At 40.4% G+C, this 22,613-nt stretch overlaps 1 protein-coding gene across 9 annotated transcripts in view; it reads right to left on the bottom strand.

Annotated features, from left to right (window-relative positions):
- Zfr (zinc finger RNA binding protein) overlaps nt 1–22,133 on the bottom strand; it is a 65,979-nt gene extending 43,846 nt beyond the window's left edge. For 4 of the 9 annotated variants that reach the window (XR_013044690.1, XM_076551741.1, XM_076551739.1 and 1 more), the window contains exons 1-5: nt 21,710–21,866; nt 21,273–21,372; nt 4,829–4,852; nt 3,377–3,659; nt 2,163–2,307 (exon numbers count right to left, since the gene is read on the bottom strand). Coding sequence is in view for 7 of the 9 variants with exons in the window: in XM_076551741.1 (XP_076407856.1) it covers nt 2,163–2,307; nt 3,377–3,659; nt 4,829–4,852; nt 21,273–21,372; nt 21,710–21,746 (589 nt within the window). In the remaining 2 variants the exon portion in view is untranslated. Of the gene's footprint in view, nt 1–2,162; nt 2,308–3,376; nt 3,660–4,828; nt 4,853–21,272; nt 21,373–21,709 lie in introns of all 9 variants that reach the window. The other 5 variants (XR_013044691.1, XM_076551738.1, XM_076551742.1 and 2 more) reach the window with 3 other exon arrangements.
- Nucleotides 22,134–22,613: the final 480 nt, after the last annotated feature.

Consider the following 22,613-nt stretch of genomic DNA (forward strand, 5'->3'; position numbering starts at 1 on the left):
AAATTTCAGTGCTTAATCCCGAAACTTGCTCATATACCATCAACTGCATTTTGCCAATTTACTCAAGTGAATTTAACTCTAACTCAAAAATATTATTCTTCAACTAGCCTTTAAAAAAGCTATTCTATTCTATTTATTTATTTATTTTGTTTTTTTAAGACAGGGTTTGTCTGTTCAGTCCTTCCTGTCCTGGAACTCACTTATATACACCAGGCTGCCCTCGAACTCACATATGTGCTTGCCTCTGCCTCCCGAGTGCTGGGATCAAAGGCATGCGCCATTACCGAAGGGGGGGGAAAAAAAGCGCTATTCTTAAATGGCTACTATTCATGTTTTACTAAACTTTGTCTTCGACAATACTCAAAATATGAAATAACCCTTATCAATCATTTCTCATTAATTACTAGTCACTCATTAATTGTTTCATTTCTGAGAAATGCCCAAATACAAGAGTAAAAACTTACTTGATGCTCAGTTAAGATAATTTTAAACTTATCTATACCCAATCCAAAGAACACAGATTAAGATAGCATTTTACAGAAAAATCTAATATCTAAGACCTAAATTACTAAAAAGTCAGTCGTCAAAAAAAAAAAAATCAGCCGGGCGGTGGTGGCGCACGCCTTTAATCCCAGCACTTGGGAGGCAGAGCCAGGCGGATCTCTGTGAGTTCGAGGCCAGCCTGGGCTACCAAGTGAGTTCCAGGAAAGGCGCAAAGCTACACAGAGAAACCCTGTCTCAAAAAACCAAAAAAAAAAAAAAAAAAAAAAAAAAAATCAATCAAGATCTTCTGACTCTCATATAATTCAGCACTCAAGCCCAAGACTAGCCTTGGAATAACTATGAAGTTTGCGTGTGTGTGCGCGCGCGCGCATACACACATACATACAAACAGAGAAATGATCATAAAAAGGCCAGCCATTGCAACTTACAGACACACATTCTGAGACAGGGCCTTACATTTACTAGAAAGCCCAGCCTGGCCTCAAACTCATGCCTCCCACATGCTAGGATTATAAACACATGGATGCCCACCTTCAAAATAGTTTTCAGGGCAAGCACTCTGCCAACTTTTAAGAGATTTACAAAATCAAAACATCAGAGACACTGAAGAGATGGGCAACTACTTCATGTACAGATGTGTATAAAAAACAGAGATGAAGAGGGAAAAGAAATCACTTCCTACTCATGATAATGAAACCAGTTTGACCTTTTGCAAACAAAGGTTCTAATCTACCTTCAAAAATAAGATATTACTCAATCTTCAGATCTCAGCATTTTTTTTTTTTTGAAAGAGGGTCTAATATAATCGAGGCCAGCCTCAAATCTACTATGCAGCTGAAGTGTAGTCTTGACCTCCTGATCCTCCTACTTCCACCTACCAAATGCTGGGATTACAGACATGCATCATATGATGTTGTGGGTTGGACCTAGGGCATTATGAAAACAGGGTAAGCACTATCCCAGCTGAGCTATATTCCTAGCTCCTCAGCTTTAAAATAAAGCTCCTTAAAAATGTTTTTTTGTTGTTGTTTTATTTTGGTCAAGTTCTCAAGTCTGTAATAAGTTCATCCTTTAAAGTCTACAAATATGGAGGCTTCTACACAGACAAAAAACTTTCTGCACTTGAACTTATACATACAGCGCACTATATTTAACATTATGGATGTTCAGTGGATGTAGCCGGCTCAGTACTCTGGGCATAGCAGTGGACTGGAAAAGGGTTGTGGGGGTGTCTAACAATTAATTTTACAAACTTGGGGAGTGAAACCCATTATCAGTGGTTGGTAACAGAACCACCTGTCATCACAGATAAAAATATGGGCCCATAAAAGTACCAACTTGTTACTAAGACAGTCAGTATTATAAATGAGGCATGTCTGGTATAGCATGTGGTACAAGTTAGTGTCACAGTTTCTTTTGTACAGTTGATTTCAGCAAGACAGAAATCCTATGCTGTAAACCACAAACAGCATACACTTCCAGAACAAATGGACACCATCATTTCTCTTAATCATCCTCTTGTGACTCAATGGCATTATAGTAGTAGAAAACAAGGACATTAATAGAACCATTGTAGATGGATTCTGCAGTTTGTTTTCATTAGAATACCCCAAACATACATTTCAATAATTGATACTGTTTATGCTCATAAAGCCCACCTGTCTGATAGTAGGTTTCAGCAACAGAAGGCTGAGGCTGGGCGGCAGCAGCTACGGCAGCAGCAGTTGCTGTTGGCTGTTGGTAGTACTGCTTACTATCATAAGCTACAGCAGGGGCTGTGGATCTTACATATGAATATGAGTCCTAAGAGGAGAAAGGAAAAACAAAAGCCTTGACTTAAGTGGCAGGAAAAAATCCTTACTATGTAAAAATATAACAAAGGAAAATAAAACATAGTTAGTTATAGGCCTAGCCATATAGTTTCAATACAATACAACTAATCAAATTACTAGTTTATCATAAGGAAATAGATCATTAACAATAAATATAAATATAATAAATAGTAACTAGTAATACAATCAAGTTTTAATACAAATACAACTAATTTTGAACTTTTAAAAATAAAAACCACTTCAATGAGTTCGAGGCCAGCCTGGGCTACCAAGTGAGCTCCAGGAAAGGCGCAAAGCTACGCAGAGAAACCCTGTCTCGAAAAACCAAAAAAAAAAAAATAATAATAATAAAATAAAATAAAAATAAATAAATAAAAACCACTTCAAGCAGTATGTTTGACTTCAATGAGAATTTCAAAACATTTAAATATATAACTTAATCAAATAAACCCATTTTACTCAAAAACAAAAACCCACCAAAAACCAAACCAAACCAAAAAACCCATGGCTGTAATTTTGCATTTAAAGATGAATCCTATGGTATTAGAAAAAGAATTTCCATGGGACTAGGTGATACATACAGCATAAAAGTATAAGCAAGAGGACCAGGAACTTTGACAAATTTCAAGAAAACATGTACTATTTATTCAATGTAGCTTACAACCATGAGCTTCAAACTTCCCTATCCCAAATGGACAAGTAAAGCTCACTTGTATAAACAAAGAACATTTTTCCTATGTAATTTCTTTTCTCCACAAACTTAAGGTAAAATGAAAGTTTTAAACAATAATTTGTTTAACCTTTTAAAAAACTTAAACACATATAAAGACACGTACATGTAGTAGAGTAAAACTAGCAAAGGAGAATTAATGTAAAATCCACTGTAAAGAAACTTGATGCTTGGATCATACCCTTAAACACCCAGGAAATCATTCACGTTATCACTGTAAGTACATTTAGACGTACTGGCTTAGGCCTTCTATTGTATCTGAACCCATTAATGTACACTTTAAGGCTACTGAGGCTAGTTGTTTTCTTACCTGGTAGTTTTGTGTAGTAGCTGGGGGTGGTGGTGGTGGTGCTTCTTGTTGCCTCTGGGTGTAACCATAGTCTGTTGCTGTGTGTGCAGTAGGGTAGCCTCCATAAGCAGCAGCTGTTGCAGCAGCTGCAACAGCTACTGGAGCGGGCCTGGCAACTGCAACTGTGGCGGCTGCTGGTGCGTAAGCAGCAGTAACTGTGTGAGCAGCTACTGGAGCCTGGTGGACAGTGTAGCTAGCAACTGTAGTTGGATGAGAATAGGCTACACCCGAAGCTGGCTGCTGGCTATATTGTGAAGTAGAAGAATAAATATAATAATTTAATTTTAAAATCAGGCAGTTAGCCATCTTAAAATCACTTATCAACTTAAAAACACAGGAAGTATGATTTAATTTTTAAAATCAAGGAATCATCTTAAAATTATCAACTAAAAGCATATTTTTCAAGTAATAGAATCAGTGACTACAGAAGGCTAAGCAGCTGAACTCAATACTTTCTACTCAATACTATTACCAGTTACTATTTTTTAAACTAAATTTTCATTCCTTAATCACAATACTTTATATATTTACACATATATTATGCATCAGATCATGAATCACATGGCAAAGCAAGAGTAATAGAGATATGAAACACCAGGAAGGAAAAAAATTATACCGAATTAGGAATTTAAAAAAGCATTTGTATATATAAAGTTCTTTATTTTATTCTATGTAATTTAAAATCTAACAAAGATTAAATTAAATCTTACACAACTTACAATGGAATATATGATAAAATTTCCAGCTTACAAGCAGCATTTCATTAGTTAAGTTCTTTTAGAAATTTAATAGGGCTTTTTGTAAAAGGCCCTAAGGCAGATAGATGTTCTGAAGTCATTCCCATCTAAGCCTCAAAAGGCAAAAGCATTTTCCAAAATAGTAATCAAATGAATTCCACCTAAAAGTCTTATAGAAATGTTACTTTAACTTCTTTAAAATGAGACTCTGTGTTATATAAAACTCAAGTCATACAGCTGTTATCACAAGATGGCACAGTTTTAAATTTTCATTGAAAGTTCACTTGCTAAGACTGTACTACCAAGGTACATATGCCTTCTCAAAAGCAGAGACACCCAATAGCTGAACTGTTTTGCCTAACAACAAGGGTTAGTACAAGCCAACAGTTAAGAATAGCTGAGGGTATGTGAACTGCTGATAGCACTAATTACAAGATTGTGATTTATGAGTTATAAAGCACAGTGTATCCTGTATTGATGTGCATGGCAGCATAGAAAGACTATAAAATTAGTATTTTGAATCACCATATTTAACCTGCATTATGGAAAACACCAATCAACTAAAATTTGACCAAAGGAAATCAATAATGAAACTTATAGGTAAGGATTTTATTTCATATAAAAAATGGAAGATTCTAGAAAAGATGATAGCTGCCTTCTATAAGAAGACACTTACTCCATGCTGCTCCAGAGAACAGAACTAGAACCAACAGAAGTTACAGGGTGCCAGATTTCAGTCCAATATGAAAAAGAAAACAAAAACAAACAAAACAAAACAAAAACAGAAACAAAAAACTTAGAGCCCAAAGAAACTCATGATTTCTATTTGGCTGAAGTTCCCATATTTTAATATAAAACTAGCCAACACTTTCTGCATAAATGACAATTACAGAACGAGAAAAATAAGCTCACATTTTCACAATGAAAAATCTGTCTAACATTTCTTTTTTTATGGATGTGACATTTTAAAAAATTTATTCATTTATTTACTATTTTGCAATGCTGGGAATTGAAATCAGGGTTTCATATATGCTAGGTAAAGGCTCTACTAATAAAGCTATATTCCTAGCCTCAACCTGACATTCTTTAAGAAAAATTATTGTGTGTGTGTGTGTGTGTGTGTGTGTGAGAGAGAGAGAGAGAGAGAGAGAGAGAGAGAGAGAGAGAGAGACAGACAGACAGACAGACAGACAGACAGACAGACAGACAGACACAGACAGAGAGAAAGGGAGAGAGAGAAATGTATGGGTATGGAAGCCAGAGGAAATTTTATGGAGTTGGTTCTCTCTACCTTTATGTGGGTTCTGATCATTTAACTCAGGTCATCTGCACTTTTATGTTCTCAATGGCTCATAACTGGACATTCTTTAGAGAACAGACTCCCATAAGTTGTGCTTTGACGTCCACATGTTTTAAATGTGATTGTGTGCACACGAAGGGAATGTAGCTCAGTTGATACACTTATATATGTACTGAAAACCCAGGGCTCAAATTTCAGAATCTCATAAAACTGCTGTGGAGATACACAACTATAATATTCCTAATACTTGGGAACTGGAAAACAGGAATCAAACATTCAAGGTCATCCTTGGTTACATTGAGATCTAGTCCCAAAATCTAAAAACACACTAGGTCTATGAGATTTATATTAAACATTTAACTAGTTATATTTGATTTTACATATATAGACTACATTGTCTAAGAAGGAATTTAGTTATGTTAAAATTTAGATATAGTCTTAGATTCTTATATAATCACCCTTCGGTATCGGTAGGAGACTGGCTCAAGGTCAAAATAAAATAAGATAAATAATAAATAACAAATCAAAAAATGCTCAATTCCTTGCTTAAAGGGCACAGTAGCTCAGTGGTAGAGCTTCTTGCCTGACACACGCAAAGGCCCTGGGTGGAATCTTTACCAAAACAAAAAATTGTTAAGTTTCTAAACTGGCACAGTATTTGCATATAATTCATACCCTATACTGTAAATCTCATGTCCACATTATTTACATTAGTATAATGAAAATGCCATGTAAATAACTACAGTTTAGGGAATAATGGGTGACAACAAAAAAAAAAGTAACGCTCATTCTTGGTACAGGCACAATTATTCATTCTTTATCCATGATGCAGAGCTTGCACATACACAGTCAACTCTAGTCAAGTCAACTAGGTAGGCAATGTGACTTACACTGCCTGATCCTAACCCTTGAAAATGCATGACTAAAGGAGGAAGACCATATGCTCTCTCATTTATGTCTCCTGTCTCGGTGGAATTATTCATATTATTTCCATCACTCTTCCAGTGTCTCAGTCTGAACAATAAATCACAAAGTTGCCATTCCCAAATACTTTATAAAAATGATGCCAGGGCAGTAAGTGTACACACACACACTCTCGCTCGCTCTCTGTCCCAGGGCTTCCTAACCCAGTTCTTTTTCACACAGCCAGATCCCTATGCTCATCATCTGGATTGGAACCTTAACTTATTTTTGTTGCTGTTTTGAGACAGAGGCTCCTGAATTCCAGACTGGCTTTATATTTACTATGTAGCTGAGGATGACCTTGAATCCCTCATTCTCCTGCTTCAGTCTTTGGAGTGCAGGATTAGAGGATTTCATTATTACACCTAGTTCATATGTGGGGGAATCCAACTGAAGTGTTCCACACAGTGCAAGCACTCTATCAACTGAGCTACATTCACCAGCCCCTGGAACTGTAACTTCTACCAAAAACATTAGGTGGTCCCAATTCTTAGAGTAGCAGAGCTGATTTTCATTCAAATTAAAGACTCTCTATTGTCTTAAAAGCCATCCAGAAATTCCTTCAATTCCAAATATGCCCTCCCCCCTAAGATGCTATGATAGAGATGACCAAACTAGCTTATACTAATCCAACCAAATATACAGGAGCCAATAAATTTACTTTAAAAATTCAGGTCAAAGACCAGGGTGAAGCCTAGTGTGAGAGGCCCTGAATTTGATCCCTAGCAGTGGGGATTTGATTGCAAGAAGGACAGTTTAAGTCAATACCAAATTCAAAATATCAAGTTAAAACCCAGGGATTTTCCTATTTTATAATAGTAAAATAAAAGGTGTCATCTCCCTACATACAATGTAAGATTTTTTTTTCTTTTCTTTTCTTTTTTTTTTTTTTTGAGACAGGGTTTCGCTGTGTAGCTTTACGCCTTTCCTGAAACTCACTCTGTAGCCCAGGCTGGCCTCGAACTCACAGAGATCCGCCTGCCTCTGCCTCCTGAGTGCTGGGATTAAAGGTGTGCTCCACCACTGCCCAGCATACAATGTAAGATTTAACCGACTTCAATCTGTAAAGACAAAAGCTTTCTCGTACTAATCTTCTGTGAATAATAAACAGAATCTAGTCAGCTTTAAATGGAGAGAAACTAAATAGAACATCAAAAAATGTGAGCTGGGTATGGTGATCATACCTTTAATCCCAGACCACAGGAGGTAAGAGCAAGCAGATCTCTGTGAGTTTGAGACCAGCCTGGTCTACACAGCAAGTGCTAGGGCAGTGGTGCTAAGAGACCTTGTCTCAACACTCCCCTAAAAAACAACTGTCACCCCTAACATTAATAACTATGTGTAACAGAGTTTAATTAAAAGGGGGGCTGGAGAGATGGCTCAGCAGTGAAGAGAGCACTTGGTACTCTTTCAGAGGACCTGAGTTTGATTCCCAGCATCTACATGGTGGTTTGCAACTATCTGTAACTCAGAGCATCTAATGTCTTCTTCTGGCCTTGGAGGGCACCAGGCACACAAGTGGTACACAGACACAGATTCAGGCAAGACACCCAAACACAAAAAAAGTTTAATTAAAAAAGAGAAAGAAAAGAAACACTTCAAGAGTTAAACATAAAAGAAGTTACTTCCTTCAACGTTAAACATGGAAAAGAAACCAGACCTAGTGGTCCAGACCCGTAAAGCTAGTACTTGGGAAGTGGTAAGGCTTCTAGGCTAGCCTCAACTAGATGAGACACTGCCTCAAAAGATTAATAAAGTAAAATAAAAAGAAAGTATCTAGAAAATGGTTAACGTTACACTGTAAAATTACTCCACATTTTTGGATTTCCTCTGGAAGATAGTGACCAGTCTCCTAGTCACTTACCAAAAACTAAGCCTTGAAATAGTTCTTTGGGGTGGTCATGGTGGCACATGCCTTAAACCCCAGCACTCAGAAGGCAGAGGCGTGAGAACCTCATTGCTCTGTGAACTTTAGACAAGTGTGATCTACAGAGTCCGAGTTCTTTGGGGTGGTCATGGTGGCACATGCCTTAAACCCCAGCACTCAGAAGGCAGAGGCATGAGAACCTCATTGCTCTGTGAACTTTAGACAAGTGTGATCTACAGAGTCCGAGGCCAATCAGGACTACATAGTAAGGCCCTGTCTCAAGATAAATAAGATTTTTCAGACAGCCTTGCTGTTTTCTTCAAAACAAAGAAAGAAAGGAAGAAACCCTGAATGGTGACAGACAATTCATTATCAGGTATTTAAAGAAAGCATATTCTCAACTGCAAAGCAGGGTTAAGTCTGACAGTGCAGGAACTAAATATATCAAAGTAACACAATTCAAAACCTCTAATTTGTTTCCTAAAACAAGAACTTGACACAAGTCAGGGGATAAGCTTGAATTGTGTGTATATGTATATATACATATACATACACATACATAAAACAAAGATAAAAATATGAAAAAGCGGTCCAATATCTAACCAGAAAGTATTCTAGAAAAAAAAAAAAACAAAAAAAAACAAGTAAATGAAATCAAGAAATATTTCTACTGCTAAAGGGAATCATGGTATTTTAAAATTCAATCAGCTGACCAACCAAGGAACCAACTTGGAGACATTTTCCAATTTTTCAACACAAAAAAGAAGTCCTTCAATTTTCCAGAGAGGAAAATAGTCTATTTTAGAATCAGTAGAAAATTAGATACTAGTGGGTCATAGACAGTAGGTGATGTCTTCAAAATTCAAAAGAAAGTGGTTATTCTGTAGAATTCTGTGCCCAGCTTAACTATGGAGAAAAAGTACTTCTTAAAGACATGTGAGGCAAAGTTTTACTATTATATACGCACTCAGACTAAACAAAAAAAACAAAAAAAAAAGCAAGGTAACAAATTCTGCAAACCATGGAGAAAGATCCCAGGTCTACAGCTACGCAGCATGCTAGAGATCAGAGCAAGATCAGTGGCTTACAGTCAAAGTACAAAACCTCTGACAGAAAGATGAAGACAGGAAACAGAAATTAATATGTATAATCGCTAGGCCTGGTGACACACGCCTGTAATTCCAGTTCTTAAGAGAAAGAGGCAAGACCATTAGTAGTTCAAAGTCATCCTTGATTATATAGTAAGTTTGAGACGAACCAACCGTCATAAACAAACGATAATCATGGCAGTGACAACAAAGGTATGATCCCATGAGATGGATGATCTCACAGTTGGACAAAAGTACAATTGAAAAAAATCCACCTTAACTTTAGGGTAAATGTTCCATTAAATGGTACAGGATTGCAAATGGTTTCTAGTAAAATTCAGAACCATAGCCTGGTATCTGGCTCCACAGTGACTACTACTTATAGTCAGAATAAGGCAAGTTTTGTTTTGTGTGTGTGTGTGTGTGTGTTTTGGTTTTTCAAGACAGGGTTTCTGTGTAGCTTTGGTGCCTTTCCTGGAACTCACTGTAGCCCAGGCTGGCCTCGAACTCAGAGATCCGCCTGCCTCTGCCTCCCGAGTGCTGGGATTAAAGGCGTGCACCACTACTGCCTGGCAAGTTTTTGTTTTTAAAGTTTTAAAATCGACCTAAATTACAGAAGACAAACCAAAGAACACAACTCCAGTAAAAACTGTAATATAAGAGGGGGAGGGTATATGGAAAGAGAAGCAAAGCAAAAATGGTTCAAGACTATTGTTATTATTATTTTGGCTTTTTGAGACAGGATTTCTCTGTGTGTAGCCCTGCTTGCCCTGGAACTTGCTCTGTAGAGCAGGCTGGCCTCAAATTCAGAGATTCGCCTGTCTCTGCCCCTGCCTCCTGAGTGTTGGGATTAAAGGAGTGTACCACTACCACCAGGCTGTTTTAAGGCTCTACTTATTTACTTATTTATCTATTTATTTATTAATTAATTCTTTTTTTAAGGCAAATTTTTTTACTTTTTTTAAAGATTTATTTATTTTGTATACTGTGCTCTGTCCAAATGTATGCCTTCATGTCAGAAGAGGGCGCCAGATCTCATTACAGATGGTTGTGAGCCACCTTGTGGTTGCTGGGAATTGAACTCAGGACCTCTGGAAGAGCAGCCTGTGCTCTTAACCTCTGAGCCATCTCTCCAGCCCCTTTTTTTAAAGAAGATGTATTTATTTTATTTTATGTATATGAGTGTTCTATGTGTATGTGTATCTTTATGCTAGAAGACAGCATTAGGTCCCACAATGGATGGTTGTGAGTCACCATGTGGTTGCTGGGAATTGAACTCAGGACCTCTGAAAAAGTAGCCAGTGCTCTTAACCACTGAGTCATCTCTCCACCCTAGTTTTAAGATTCTTAAAGCAGAGAATGAGATGCTGCTATCTTCAGGTGAACTAGTGATGTAGTATACTATCTAAAGAAACAGTCTATCACTGAAACTATGAGTGCAGAAGATAAAAATAATTGCATAAAGTTGATTGGACAAGTTATATATAGTAAAATAGACATATTTAGTGATAATAAATTGATACCAAAATAAAAATAGAACACATTGAGGGTGTAGATCTCTAGGAAGTAGAAGTCTTTAGTGTTTTATTATTTTTTTCATACATATGAATGTTTTGCCTATATGTATATCTGTGTAACATGTGCATGTCTGGTGCCCTTGGAAGCCACTCTGGAACTGGAGTTATAGATGGTTTTGAGCTGCCATGTGGACACTGAGAATTAAACCCCTATCCTCTGGAAGAACAGCCAGTATCTAAACCCTGAGCCACCTCTCCAGTCCCCTTCAGTGTTTTCTTTTTGAGACAAGGTTATCACTATGTATTCCAGACTAGCTCTGAACATGTGATCCTCTTGCCTCAGCTGGTGGTAGGCATAAAATATACAGCAGTATCAAAAGGATTAAAATAATTAAGAACAAACCTAAGGGGTGGGGAGATGGCTTAGTTGATAAAATGACTGCTAGGCAAGCCTGAGGACCTGAGCTCTAATTTCTAGAATGCACATTTTAAAAAACCAGGTTCAGTAGTATAAACCTGTAATTCCAGCACAAGGGAGGCAGAGACAGGCAGATCTACAGGGCTTGTTGGCCACTGTTGAGTGCCACATTCAATGAGACTTTGTTCCAAAAAAATAAATTGGATAGCAACTGAGGAGAACCAGATGTCAACCTCAGTCTGGTTCCATATACTCCACGTTTGCCACACTTCCCATCCTGCAATGAACACACAAAGAACAAAACTGGGCTGGTGAGGTGGCTCAGCAGGTTAAGCATGTACCTCAACCCAAGTTCAATACCTAGAACCTAAACAGATGAGAAAACTGACTTCATCAAGTTGTTCTCTGACCTTTACATATGTGCTGTGTCCATGCAAAAATAGTAATGATGATGATGATGATGATGATGATGCCCAGGAGTAGTTATTGTAGAATACTATTTTCAGATGTGTTACATTTGTTTATGCTGTGGAACATTTGTTTTAATGATGCAAAGATATATTGCATTCTTTTATGTTGCATTTGTTTAACTCTGTGAAGCTGTGTTACTTTGCCTGTCTAAAACACTTGACTGGTCTAATAAAGAGCTCAACGGCCAATATCAAGGCAGGAGAAAGGATAGGTAGGGCTGATAGGCAGAGAAAATAAGTAAGAGAAGAAAACTGGTAAGAAAGATCAAGATGTGAGAAAGGAAGGAAAAGGACTTCCGGGACCAGCCATCCAGCCACACAGCAAGCCATGGAGTAAGAAGTAAGAGATGCAGAAATAGAGAAAGGTAAAAGTCCAGAGGCAAAAGATAGCATAATTTAAGACTAGCTGGCAAGAAAGCAAAATCCCAAACTGAACAGAAGTATCTGTCTGTCAATGCAGCTGCCATTCAATTACAAACAACAAAAACCCTGGAGGTTTGATTGCTAACCACTCCTAAACTGCCCATTCTTTCAGGACTAGCAGAAAATGTGGTAGGCTTTGTGTGACCCTTGTTAGCAGTTGGTAAAGGGTGCTGAATGCTGTCCAAATAACATTTCTGTACCGCAGAGACATAAAAGAATTGGAAAGCTCCTTTTTTTTTTTTGGGGGGGGGGTGCTTGGTTACCAGGTGTTTTGAAGGGTCTACACTTGGCTGTATGTTGCCCATTAGAATAAAATCTCGAGGTGGCTGGGTATTGGCCCAGGGCCCTCCCGAAGCTATCCTGTGCCTCTTTCTTGCCATCTCCACCTATATTTCTAATATTTCCTCATTCTTCTCTCCCCCCAAGAACCCTTCCACAGGTCGGAGATGGACTCCTACTGAGACCTGTCCCCAAAAAGCCACAAAATTAAAAATTAAAGAAAATCAGATGAAGATGGGTGTGGTCCTGTACTCTGTAATCCTCAGTACTCAAATATCTAAAGGAGGATTGTCACAAATTCAGGGGCAGCAGTGGACACTGTGAGTTCAACACTGGTTTGGAGAGTTACATTATCAAAATACTGTCTCAAAAAACAACGCAAAAACAAAAAAGGCTGGTGAACTTTTAAAGGAATCAAGTACAACTTTCAGAAATGTAGTATATAAAAACTGTGTAGCTCTGGCTGCCCTGGAACTCCCTCTGTAGACCAGACTCTTGAGATCCGCCTACCTCTGCCTTCTGAATGCTGGGATTAAAGGCATGCACCACTACTGCCCAACCAAAAATTTTTTAAGTATTTATTTTTCAAGACTTAAATTTAGGGACTGGAGAGATTGCTCAGAGGTTAAGAGCACTGGCTGTTCTTTCAGAGGACTCCGGTTCAATTCCCAGCACCCACATGGCAACTCACAAATGACTCCAGTTCCAGGGGAATCAGACACCCTTCACACCAATGCACATAAAATTAAATTTATATAAAAAGACTTAAATTTAAAGAAAAGTTTGTGTATACAGGTGTTCTTCTCTGCTTCTATATCTGCACCACATGCACACCTGGTGCCTGAGAACGTCAGAAGAGAATGTTGGATCCCTGGAACTGGAGTCTGGGATAGTTCTAAGCCACTAGTATGTGGTTGCTGGGAATTGAACTCAGGTCCTCTGTAAGTATGTTTAACTGCTGAGCTATCTCTCCACCCGGTTTTATTTATTTACCCTATTTACCTACTTGCACACGTGTGTGTGTGTGTGTGTGTGTGTGTGTGTGTGTGTGTGTGTGTGTGTGTACGTGTGTACCTAGGAAACCAGAATAGGGTTTTGGATTCCTTGGAGCTGGACTTGTAGGCAGTTGTGAGCCAGCTGTTATGGGTCCTGAGAACTGAACTCTGGTGTCTCAACTGTTGACCCATCTCTCTAGATTTCCATAAAAACATTTTTTAAAGCCAGGAATGATGTCTCATATCAGTAAGTACTTTGAATGCCGAGGCAGCAGGGTTATCTCATGCTTGAGGGTAGTTGGACTACTCAATGAGTTCCAGGTCAGCCTGGACCACAGAACATAACTGTCTCTACAGTAATATTTTTAGTCAGATCCTCCAATTTCCTATTTTAGCATTTCATGAAGTCAAGAATAGGGGCTTGGGAGACTGCTCAGCCATTAAGAGCACCTAACGCTCTTCAAAACAACACACACACACACACACACAAGCACACTTTTTTCTGGTTTTTTTTTTTTTTTAAAGTTAATGACTGCTACCATAGCATAGCTATTTGTATGAAGCCACGCCTGTCTCTGCATTTGAGCCCCACAGGTGTAAACACTTTTGAGTGCAGACTATAAAAATGAAGTACCAGTATCTCATGAATTATATCTTTCAAATGTCTTTTAACATACAGAATATTCAAAGAAACAAAAAGCATACATTCATTTTATTAACTTGATTTCTATGTATTAAGAGTTACACTTCGGCCGGGCGTGGTGGCGCACGCCTTTAATCCCAGCACTCGGGAGGCAGAGGCAGGCGGATCTTTGTGAGTTCGAGGCCAGCCTGGGCTACCAAGTGAGCTCCAGGAAAGGCGCAAAGCTACACAGAGAAACCCTGTCTCGAAAAAACCAAAAAAAAAAAAAAAAAAAAAAAAAAAAAAAAGAGTTACACTTCACAGGGCTTTATCAAACATTAAAAGATGCTACCCTTCAATAATGACCTTAATTCTGTGCCCTAAAAGAGTGGTGCCATGAACAATTTGTGGATAAGGACTGTGTTGACTCTTCAACCTTTACTACGTAGATTAAAAATATATCTAAGTAATTCTAACACTGTCAGTTATTGCATTTCTAAGTAATAATGTAGCTGACTGTATAAAAAAAACAAACATGCCTTTATTTTAAGCATTCTATACTCTATATATTCTAGATCAACAAAGCATAGCTCTATCTCTAAAGTCCTCCCCCTCTTCCCAGAGCTGAGGACCGAACCCAAGACCTTGCACTTGCCAGGCAAGCGCTGTCTTTCTTAATCTAATGATCTATCTACCCATCCTTTTATTTTTCCAAACACCTCTCAATCATTTCTTACAAGATGTTCTAACACTTTTAGTATAATCCTTGTTTCATGACAACCATTAAGATTCCTTTATCAAGTTACCTTAAAAAAACTCGAGATTTAAAAAAAAAAATCTCAAGTCTGGAATTATATTAAATATACTAGAGTTAATTTAATGGCTTGGATATTTTAATACTCCATTAATATAACCTCTTTTTAGGACTATACTTGTACTCTTTTTTCCTTAATGTGAATTAAAGATTTCATTGTTTTTATTTTTATTCAATCGGTTTAGCACTGTATATAAACATGGGACTTAGTTGTGGAATACTCACTTATATAAACAGGAGTTATCTGAAATTTAGTTATGCTAATTTGTTTTGTTTTATTGAGACAGGATTTCCCTTTGTAGAACAGGTTTGCCTTGAATTTACTCAGGCTAGCTCCAGTACTGAGATCACAAATGTATATAATACCACCATCTCCAACTCATGAAAGTTAATTTTTTATATGACTTAGTTACAGAAAATTTACTGAACTCTTACTGGTTTTCACTTTTGTATGTGTGATGAACCCACCAATCATACTGTAAGTAAGAGTTTTTCTTCCTTCCCTACTGAATTGAAACTGGGACCTACCATTGACACCAACAACTATTTTATAGTTAGCATATGGCAGACATCAATTGTGAGTTCTTGGGAGGCATGTTTCTAAAAACCATGCTCGAGGCTAGGAAATATTGTATTTAATCTTCACCTTGAGAAAAGGTGGGTGAAGAAATCAAATCTCAGAGAAGTCAGTGATTTTGCCAATTGACTCAAGAAATGGAGCTGAGATTTCAATTTAAGGTTAACTAGTTGCCAATTCCAATCTTTCTGAGACAGTGTACCACTATAAAGGCAATCTAAAGCAAACGTACACATTCCCTTCAACATTCTATACAGAGTTATTTTGATTCATTCTATAATTCACCAACCCCCTTTATAGTAATACTAGGGATTAAATTCTAGGCCTTGGACATGCTAAGCAAAAATCAAAACAAAACAAAACCTTACCAAGCTATACTCCAGTTCTGTTAACCTACTCCCTAGGCTGTTAATAAAACATACGGGAAATATCAGAAGTCTAATAGCAACTATCCTTTTTTGGGGGGGAGGGCGGGGGAGGGGGCAGGAGTTCATTATTTTAAGTTATTTCATATATTTAATATATGCATCCTAGGGTCTCCGATTCAGCAATGGGAGAACTAACATGCTCTCCCATTTTTTTCAACATGTAAGTTGAAAAAAAAATTAACGGTCAGTAAAATTCCATCTTCATGACTGTTTTCAAAACCTGGTCGGTCTGTCTTTTTCTTTCATTCTTTCCCTTCTCACATTAGCAATTAGTCTTTATACCCTACTAATGTTATTTTTAAGACAGTATTATTAACTCTACATTCTAATACAAAGCATAAAAGGAAAATCAAAAACCTAAACTCACTGGCTAACCAGCCCATTCAAGGTGATATTTGCCTGCCCAAATTATTTTAGTAATATAAGACACATCCTTTAGAAACACATATGCAAAGAAATCTCAAAATCATTAGATGAGATGCCTTCTTTTGATTAACAGATTCTTAAAGTAGGCATGGTGACTCATGACTAGAATGTTAACACTTAGAGGCTGAAGCAGGAAACCTGTAAGAGTCTAATAAGGGGAGTGATTATTTTGTACATTTATATAACCTTTACACTCTCTGGAGTCAATAAATATAAGAATGGTAGAAATGTTGCCAAATGATTATTTTAAATAGCCAACTTTATTGACAGTAAGTAACATTCAGACATCAATGACACCAAAAGTTACATCTAGGAAATAAAACTAGTTTAAGTATCAGCTAAAGATTTAAGTTATCTGGAGAACAGACAAGTACCTTGACCAAATATGAAATAACAAAAAATATTCAAGGTTTTTCTCAAGAGTAAGTGAAGAGAAAATGTCTGTTTAAAATACTAAAAGAAATGGTTATTTTTCTGCTCACTGGAGAATAGGAATTACTTTATAATAATTTTATTATATATTTGATATGGCATAACCCCTTTAAAAACTCAAGTACTTCTGGAAGTGGTGGAGTATTCCTTTAATCCCAGCACTAGGGAAGCAGAGGCAGGCAGGCAGGCAGATCTCGAGTTCCAGGCCAGCCTGGTCTACAAAGCCAGTTCCAGGAGAGCCAGGGCTACACACAGGAGAAACCCTGTCTCAAAAAAACAAAAACAAGAGGGTGAAGATTTCTGTTATGGAAACATTAGGAAACCCCCCACCCCCACCCAGAATTATCTTAGGGCCAGCAAGACAGCCCAGCAGGTAAAAGCATTTGCTTGCCCTACAATCCTGATAACCTGAGTTTGGTGCCCAACATATAAAGTGGAGGGAAAGAATCAACTATTGAAAATTGAAATCTCATCTCCACAGATATGCTGGACACACACTTAAGTGGGCAAGCACATACACCCATGTGAAACAATATACAATAATAGAGATAAAAAGCAAATGAAAAAGAATTATGCTAGCTGGATAAGGTGAATGTAGCTCTAACAGAAGCACAGTGCAGGTCAAGGCAGGAGGATCAGAAGTTTAAGGGTATCTTTGACTACATAGTAAGCTCAAGGTGAGCCTGAGATATGTGAGACCCTGCCTCAAAAAATAAATAAGAGAATCAGCTTGGCATGGTAGCAACACCTATAATCCCACCAACTGGAAGGTGGAAGCAAGAAGACCCAGAGTTCAAGGTTGAATTTGAGGCTAGCATGGCCTACACGTTATATATATATTTTATTTTTTAAAGTGTGATGTTTGTTTTGAGTGTTTCCTCAAGCAGCAGTCCTTGTAGTCCTTCCTAAGGTTTTTCTTTAAGTTTTTGTTCATTTGTTTGTTTGCTTGCTTGCTTGTTTTTTGAGAGGGTCTCTCTGTGTAGCCCTGGCTGTCCTGTATCTCATTATGTAGACCAGGCTGGTCTCAAACCCAGAGATGCACCTGCCTCTGCCTCCCAAATGCTGGGATTAAAGGTGTGCTCCACCACACTCCAGCTTATCTTTTTTTTTTTTTAAAAAATAAAAACTATTTTATGTGCATTGATGTTTTGCCTGCATGTATACCTGTCTGAGGGAGTCAGATCTCCTTGAATTGCAGTTACAGACAGTTGTGAGCCGTCATGTGGGTACTGGGAATTGAACCTGGGTCTTTTGGAAGAGCTCTTAACTACGGAGCTATCTCTCCAGCCACCTTTTTTAAGTGTTGTGTGTCTAAGCTTACGTACCTTCTCAAATACAAGTTCTCTAACTAAGCTCACTTTGTGCCATGAAGCCATCTTGGTTATTTTCTATCAGAGAACCTGCTTTGTCTTGTGCCTCTGCCCATAAATTAATCATCTTATGAGAAATATATAAACACATATACAAATTTCAAAATTTTCTTTCCTAAATAGGAAGCAAATCTCTGAAAGACAAATGGCATTGTTAGGTTTACTTGTCCTTAAAAAAAAAAAATACACAAAACAGAAAGAAAAATAGGAAGGGGGGCTTTGCAGCACAACGATTGAATAAATGTTCAACACAGAAATATTTAATATGAATTATCATAAATGAAAACAATCTAAAAGCTATTTGGAACTTGTATAATCTCTTTACAATACAGCATACTAACTCTTTAGTATATCATTACAAATATCAAAGCTAGGGCTGGGGATGTAGTTTCCTGGTAGAGCAAACTGCCAGAGAGCCTGAAAGATACAGTATTCCATTTCCAGCATGGAGGGAAGATGAAGCTAAGGTAAACTTAGTCAAATATATTGCATATAGCTGTGACTAAGAAAGCAAAGAACCAGAATTAAATTGAGATTTCAGATGTTCACTGAGTTATCTATGCTCAATGACAATGAAACAATTCATTCACATGTAAAAGACTCCCCTGAATTTACAATCTTTCAAATTAAGAAACATGCAAACTAACTCTTCCACTTCTTAAAGTTCCATTATAACTATTTCTAGCCAGAATTAACATTGCTGGTATTAATGTTATTTATCCATCTTCCTCAAAACATTAGCATTATTGGACATGAATTCTTGTTTTTTAAATGCCAGTAACTTTCCATATATGCCTATGTAAAAGGACAGAAGAGTCTTATCAATTAGTTTTGGTGATATATGCATAGTTAACATCAAGACTAGTCTTTTCTCTTAAAACATACTATCAATCAATTCAGCAAGCTGGATTATTATTTTACTCAAGCTGGGATTCAATATTCTCACAATATTGATTGGATTTAAAAAAAAAAAAAAAAATCCTCCCCCCCAGACAAGGTTTCTCTGTGTAGCTTTCACCTTTCCTGGGAACTCACGTTGTAGCCCAGGCTGGCTTCGAACTCACAGAGATCCACCTGGCTCTGCCTCCCGAGCGCTGGGATTAAAGGTGTGTGCCACCACTGCCCAGCTTCAAAAAATTTTAAATCTAGGCCTACACTTAAAAACAAAACAAAACAACTAAACACTCCAACAAATCAATTTTCAGTATGTAAACAATAATGCAAATCTGTCATTCAGTGGATACTAAGAAAACAGAAAAATACCTTACAAGATGAACAAAAAATTCTAATGGTTAAACGAAGCATCTTCTAGAACACATGGTACTCGCTCACTAGCAGTAGATTGATGGCCATAGATGCCATCAGCTTTCTCATTTCCCAAAAAAATAAATTGCTTGACTATGTTCTCTTCTTTCACAAAAGGTTTTTTGAAACTCTGCTTGTTCGGTATGAAAACTTGTAAAACAAACGACATGTTAATGTCTGAAATGTCCCAAAATTTTGCTCCTACAATATAATTTCAGTCCTTTTCCTCAACACAAGCCTCAAGAGACTTGTAAAACGCCACGAAAGATTAAGGCTTTCAACAATCAGAAAAATGCCAATGTCAGCAATATAATACATTTACAAATGTTTATAGCCCTTTTTTAAAAAAAAAACCAATGGAGGCATTATGTCTGATTGGCAGAGATTTTTCTTTTTCAGTAATATATAAAATAGTACCTCTTGCAATAAATTGTATCTTAAGAATCCATAAAATCAGGTAACTTTTTTCTCCTTCAAATCTCTTAGCCCCCAAACATTAACCAGTACCCCATTTTACAGATGAGGCAATTGGAAACTCAAAAATACATGTCCAAATGTCACAAAAATCAACACGATATTGTTACTCAAATTTTCTGTTTTCCAATGTGCCCCTTTTAAATACACAACTCGCCTAAGGTAAATGAGATCAAAGAAACTACCTTAGTTTAACTACGATGAACCCAATATGCAAATATATGCGATGTAATAATACACACATAAAGCCAATACTCAAGAGCTGTGTGCTTATGACTTGAACCAAGAGACTCCCTTACTCTGATCCATAGAAAGTACAATAAACACATCGTTTTGTCTTTGTTTTTGCCAAGATGTTCAAAGAATTACAGCTATTTTGGCAGTGACAGCTATCTGAAGGCAGAGGTTTCATCCTGTGCATTACAATGACTCAGTATAAAGTCACCCGCATTTTCTTCCTCCTCCCCCTCCCCGAGGGAGGAGAAAGACCCCCAACGGAGAATCACTGATCCACCTGGAACCGTCCTCAATGGTTAAAAAGGCTATGCACCAGAAACTTCGCACATCTTTCCCAGTCTCACAGCTAAACAATTCACAGGTGGTTGGCATATTAACATCCTCTCCGCGCGAGAAAACCAAAGGGGATGGGGATGGACGCCGCGACGCCGGCAAAACGGGCAGTTTTAGCTGCAGGGACAAGCTGGGGTAGCGGGGCCGGGGACTCAGGACCTAGGGGAAGGGTGCCCCACAAAAGACACGTTATCTGGGATCCGGGGGCGTCGCGGTCGAGGCCGCTGCGCCCGAGCCCTCCGCTCACCCCCTCCCGGTTCCCGGAGCCGAAGGAGGACCAGAGGTGGGGGGTGGGGGTGGGGGGGAGGCTGGCAGGGCGGAGGCGGGGAAGACGAGGGGCCCCGGGGAAGACGAGGGGCCGGCGGCGGGCAGCTCGGCTCCGCTCCAGGGCCGCGGGGAGGCCATTTTACCTCCGGGGCCGTCCCAAGGCCCCGGCGGCTCTGCACGTCCCCGACCCTCGGTGGTCTCTTCTCCCCCCCCCAAACACCCTCACCCCTCGGGGACGGGGAGGGGGGGTGCCCGCTCCCCGACGCCCCGGCCGGGCAGCCGGCCCGGTCCCCCGGCGGGGTCCAACGGGGCAGGGAAGGAAGGGCGGGGTGGTGCGGGGAGGGTGCGGGGCCCCGGCCGCGCCTGCCGCGGGGCTCGGGGGTTCGGGGGTTCGGGGGCTCAGGGGCGGTGCGGCGGGGGCGGGGGCCCAGGCGGCCGCGGGCCCGTGGCGCCGGCGGGATCGGGGCCGCGGGGCGCGGAGGGGAGAGGACGGGGAGAGGGCGGGGAGCCGTTACCTATACTGGGCCGCAGCCGCCGCCGCCGCCGCCCCGCTGTGGGTGAATCCAAAGTAGTTGCCGGTCGCCATTTTGGCATCTTCCCCGAGCCGGCTGGGCACTGCGGCGGGCACGGAGAGTCGGGTCCCATGGCGGGAGGACGGCCGCGAAGGGGTCGGGGCGCCGCGCAAGGGCAGGATAGAGAAAAAGAGGGCCGTGAGAAGCCGCCCTGGCCGGCCCAGGCCGCGGCCGCGCCGCCGTCCACCTCCCTCCCCGCACTCCCGCACTCACTCGCACGCCCGCCCGCCCGCCCGGGTGGTGGCGGCCGCCGCCGCCGCCGCTGCCGCCGCCGCCGCCGCCTCCTCCCCGGAGCTGGCCCCAACCCCCGCGCCTACCCGCCACCCCGGGGGGCTGGGGAAGGGCAGGGCAGAGGCCTCCACGGGCCACATTAGACTCACCATAGGTGAAAGAAACTACAGGGCATATGGGAATCATGGGCTCGGGCTGCTGCTGCTGAACTCTGAACTCTCACCCGCTGCCTCCCTCGGCCCCACTCCTCCTCAGCGGAGAACAGACCGCCGCCGCCGCCGCCGCCGGCCGCACTGCGCAGGCGCGCTGCTGCGCCGCATCCTGGGAGATGTAGTCCTCCACGGCCCCTGCGCCAACTCACCCCCCCTCCCTCCCAACACACACACACACTCCACACACACACACACACACACAAACACACACTCCCCCCGGGAGCTGAGCTGGCGCAGGGCCCCTGAGGAGCGGATTTCTGGGGTGCGGGTGTGGGGCTCCCTCGCGGGGCTACGGGCCCCGCCTTCTCCACCAAGGGGTGGCGGCCCGCAGCCGCCGCAGGGCGGCTACAAGGCGGAGGAGGAGCGCCTCGCCCGGCCGCGGGGGAGTCGGGGAGCGTGACCAGAGAGAGTGACGTCTGTTGGCCTTTTCGCCGCCGCCGTACTTTTTTTTTCTCCCTTTTCCTTTACTTTTGCATCTACGTTTGTTCTCTTGTGTCTCAACCCTCCTCTCGCGTTTAATTCCCATTGGATTTTGAGCTGGGCTAATTCCTGTGGCTTGTCACTAGCCTTTGAAAAGGGGAGGAGGGGGGAAAAGAGAAGTGGAGGGCGTGCTGCATCTAGCACCTGCCCAGAATCCGGCCTGCCACGGAGTCACACGTCTGGCCAAGCCCTGCGCCCCACATCACAGACTTCGGTTTTTCAGGGTCCTATAGCCGGTCCCCCAACCAGATGTTGGGTATTGTAGATGCTGGTGAGCAAAACAAATTCCCCCGTTCACGTGAAATTTTTGATTCTGGGAAGGCTTATGAGAGACTAGATCCAAAACATGGAAAATGTAGTG

The sequence above is a fragment of the Peromyscus maniculatus genome, chromosome 15 (assembly GCF_049852395.1).
Source record: "Peromyscus maniculatus bairdii isolate BWxNUB_F1_BW_parent chromosome 15, HU_Pman_BW_mat_3.1, whole genome shotgun sequence".
NCBI lineage: Eukaryota > Metazoa > Chordata > Mammalia > Rodentia > Cricetidae > Peromyscus > Peromyscus maniculatus.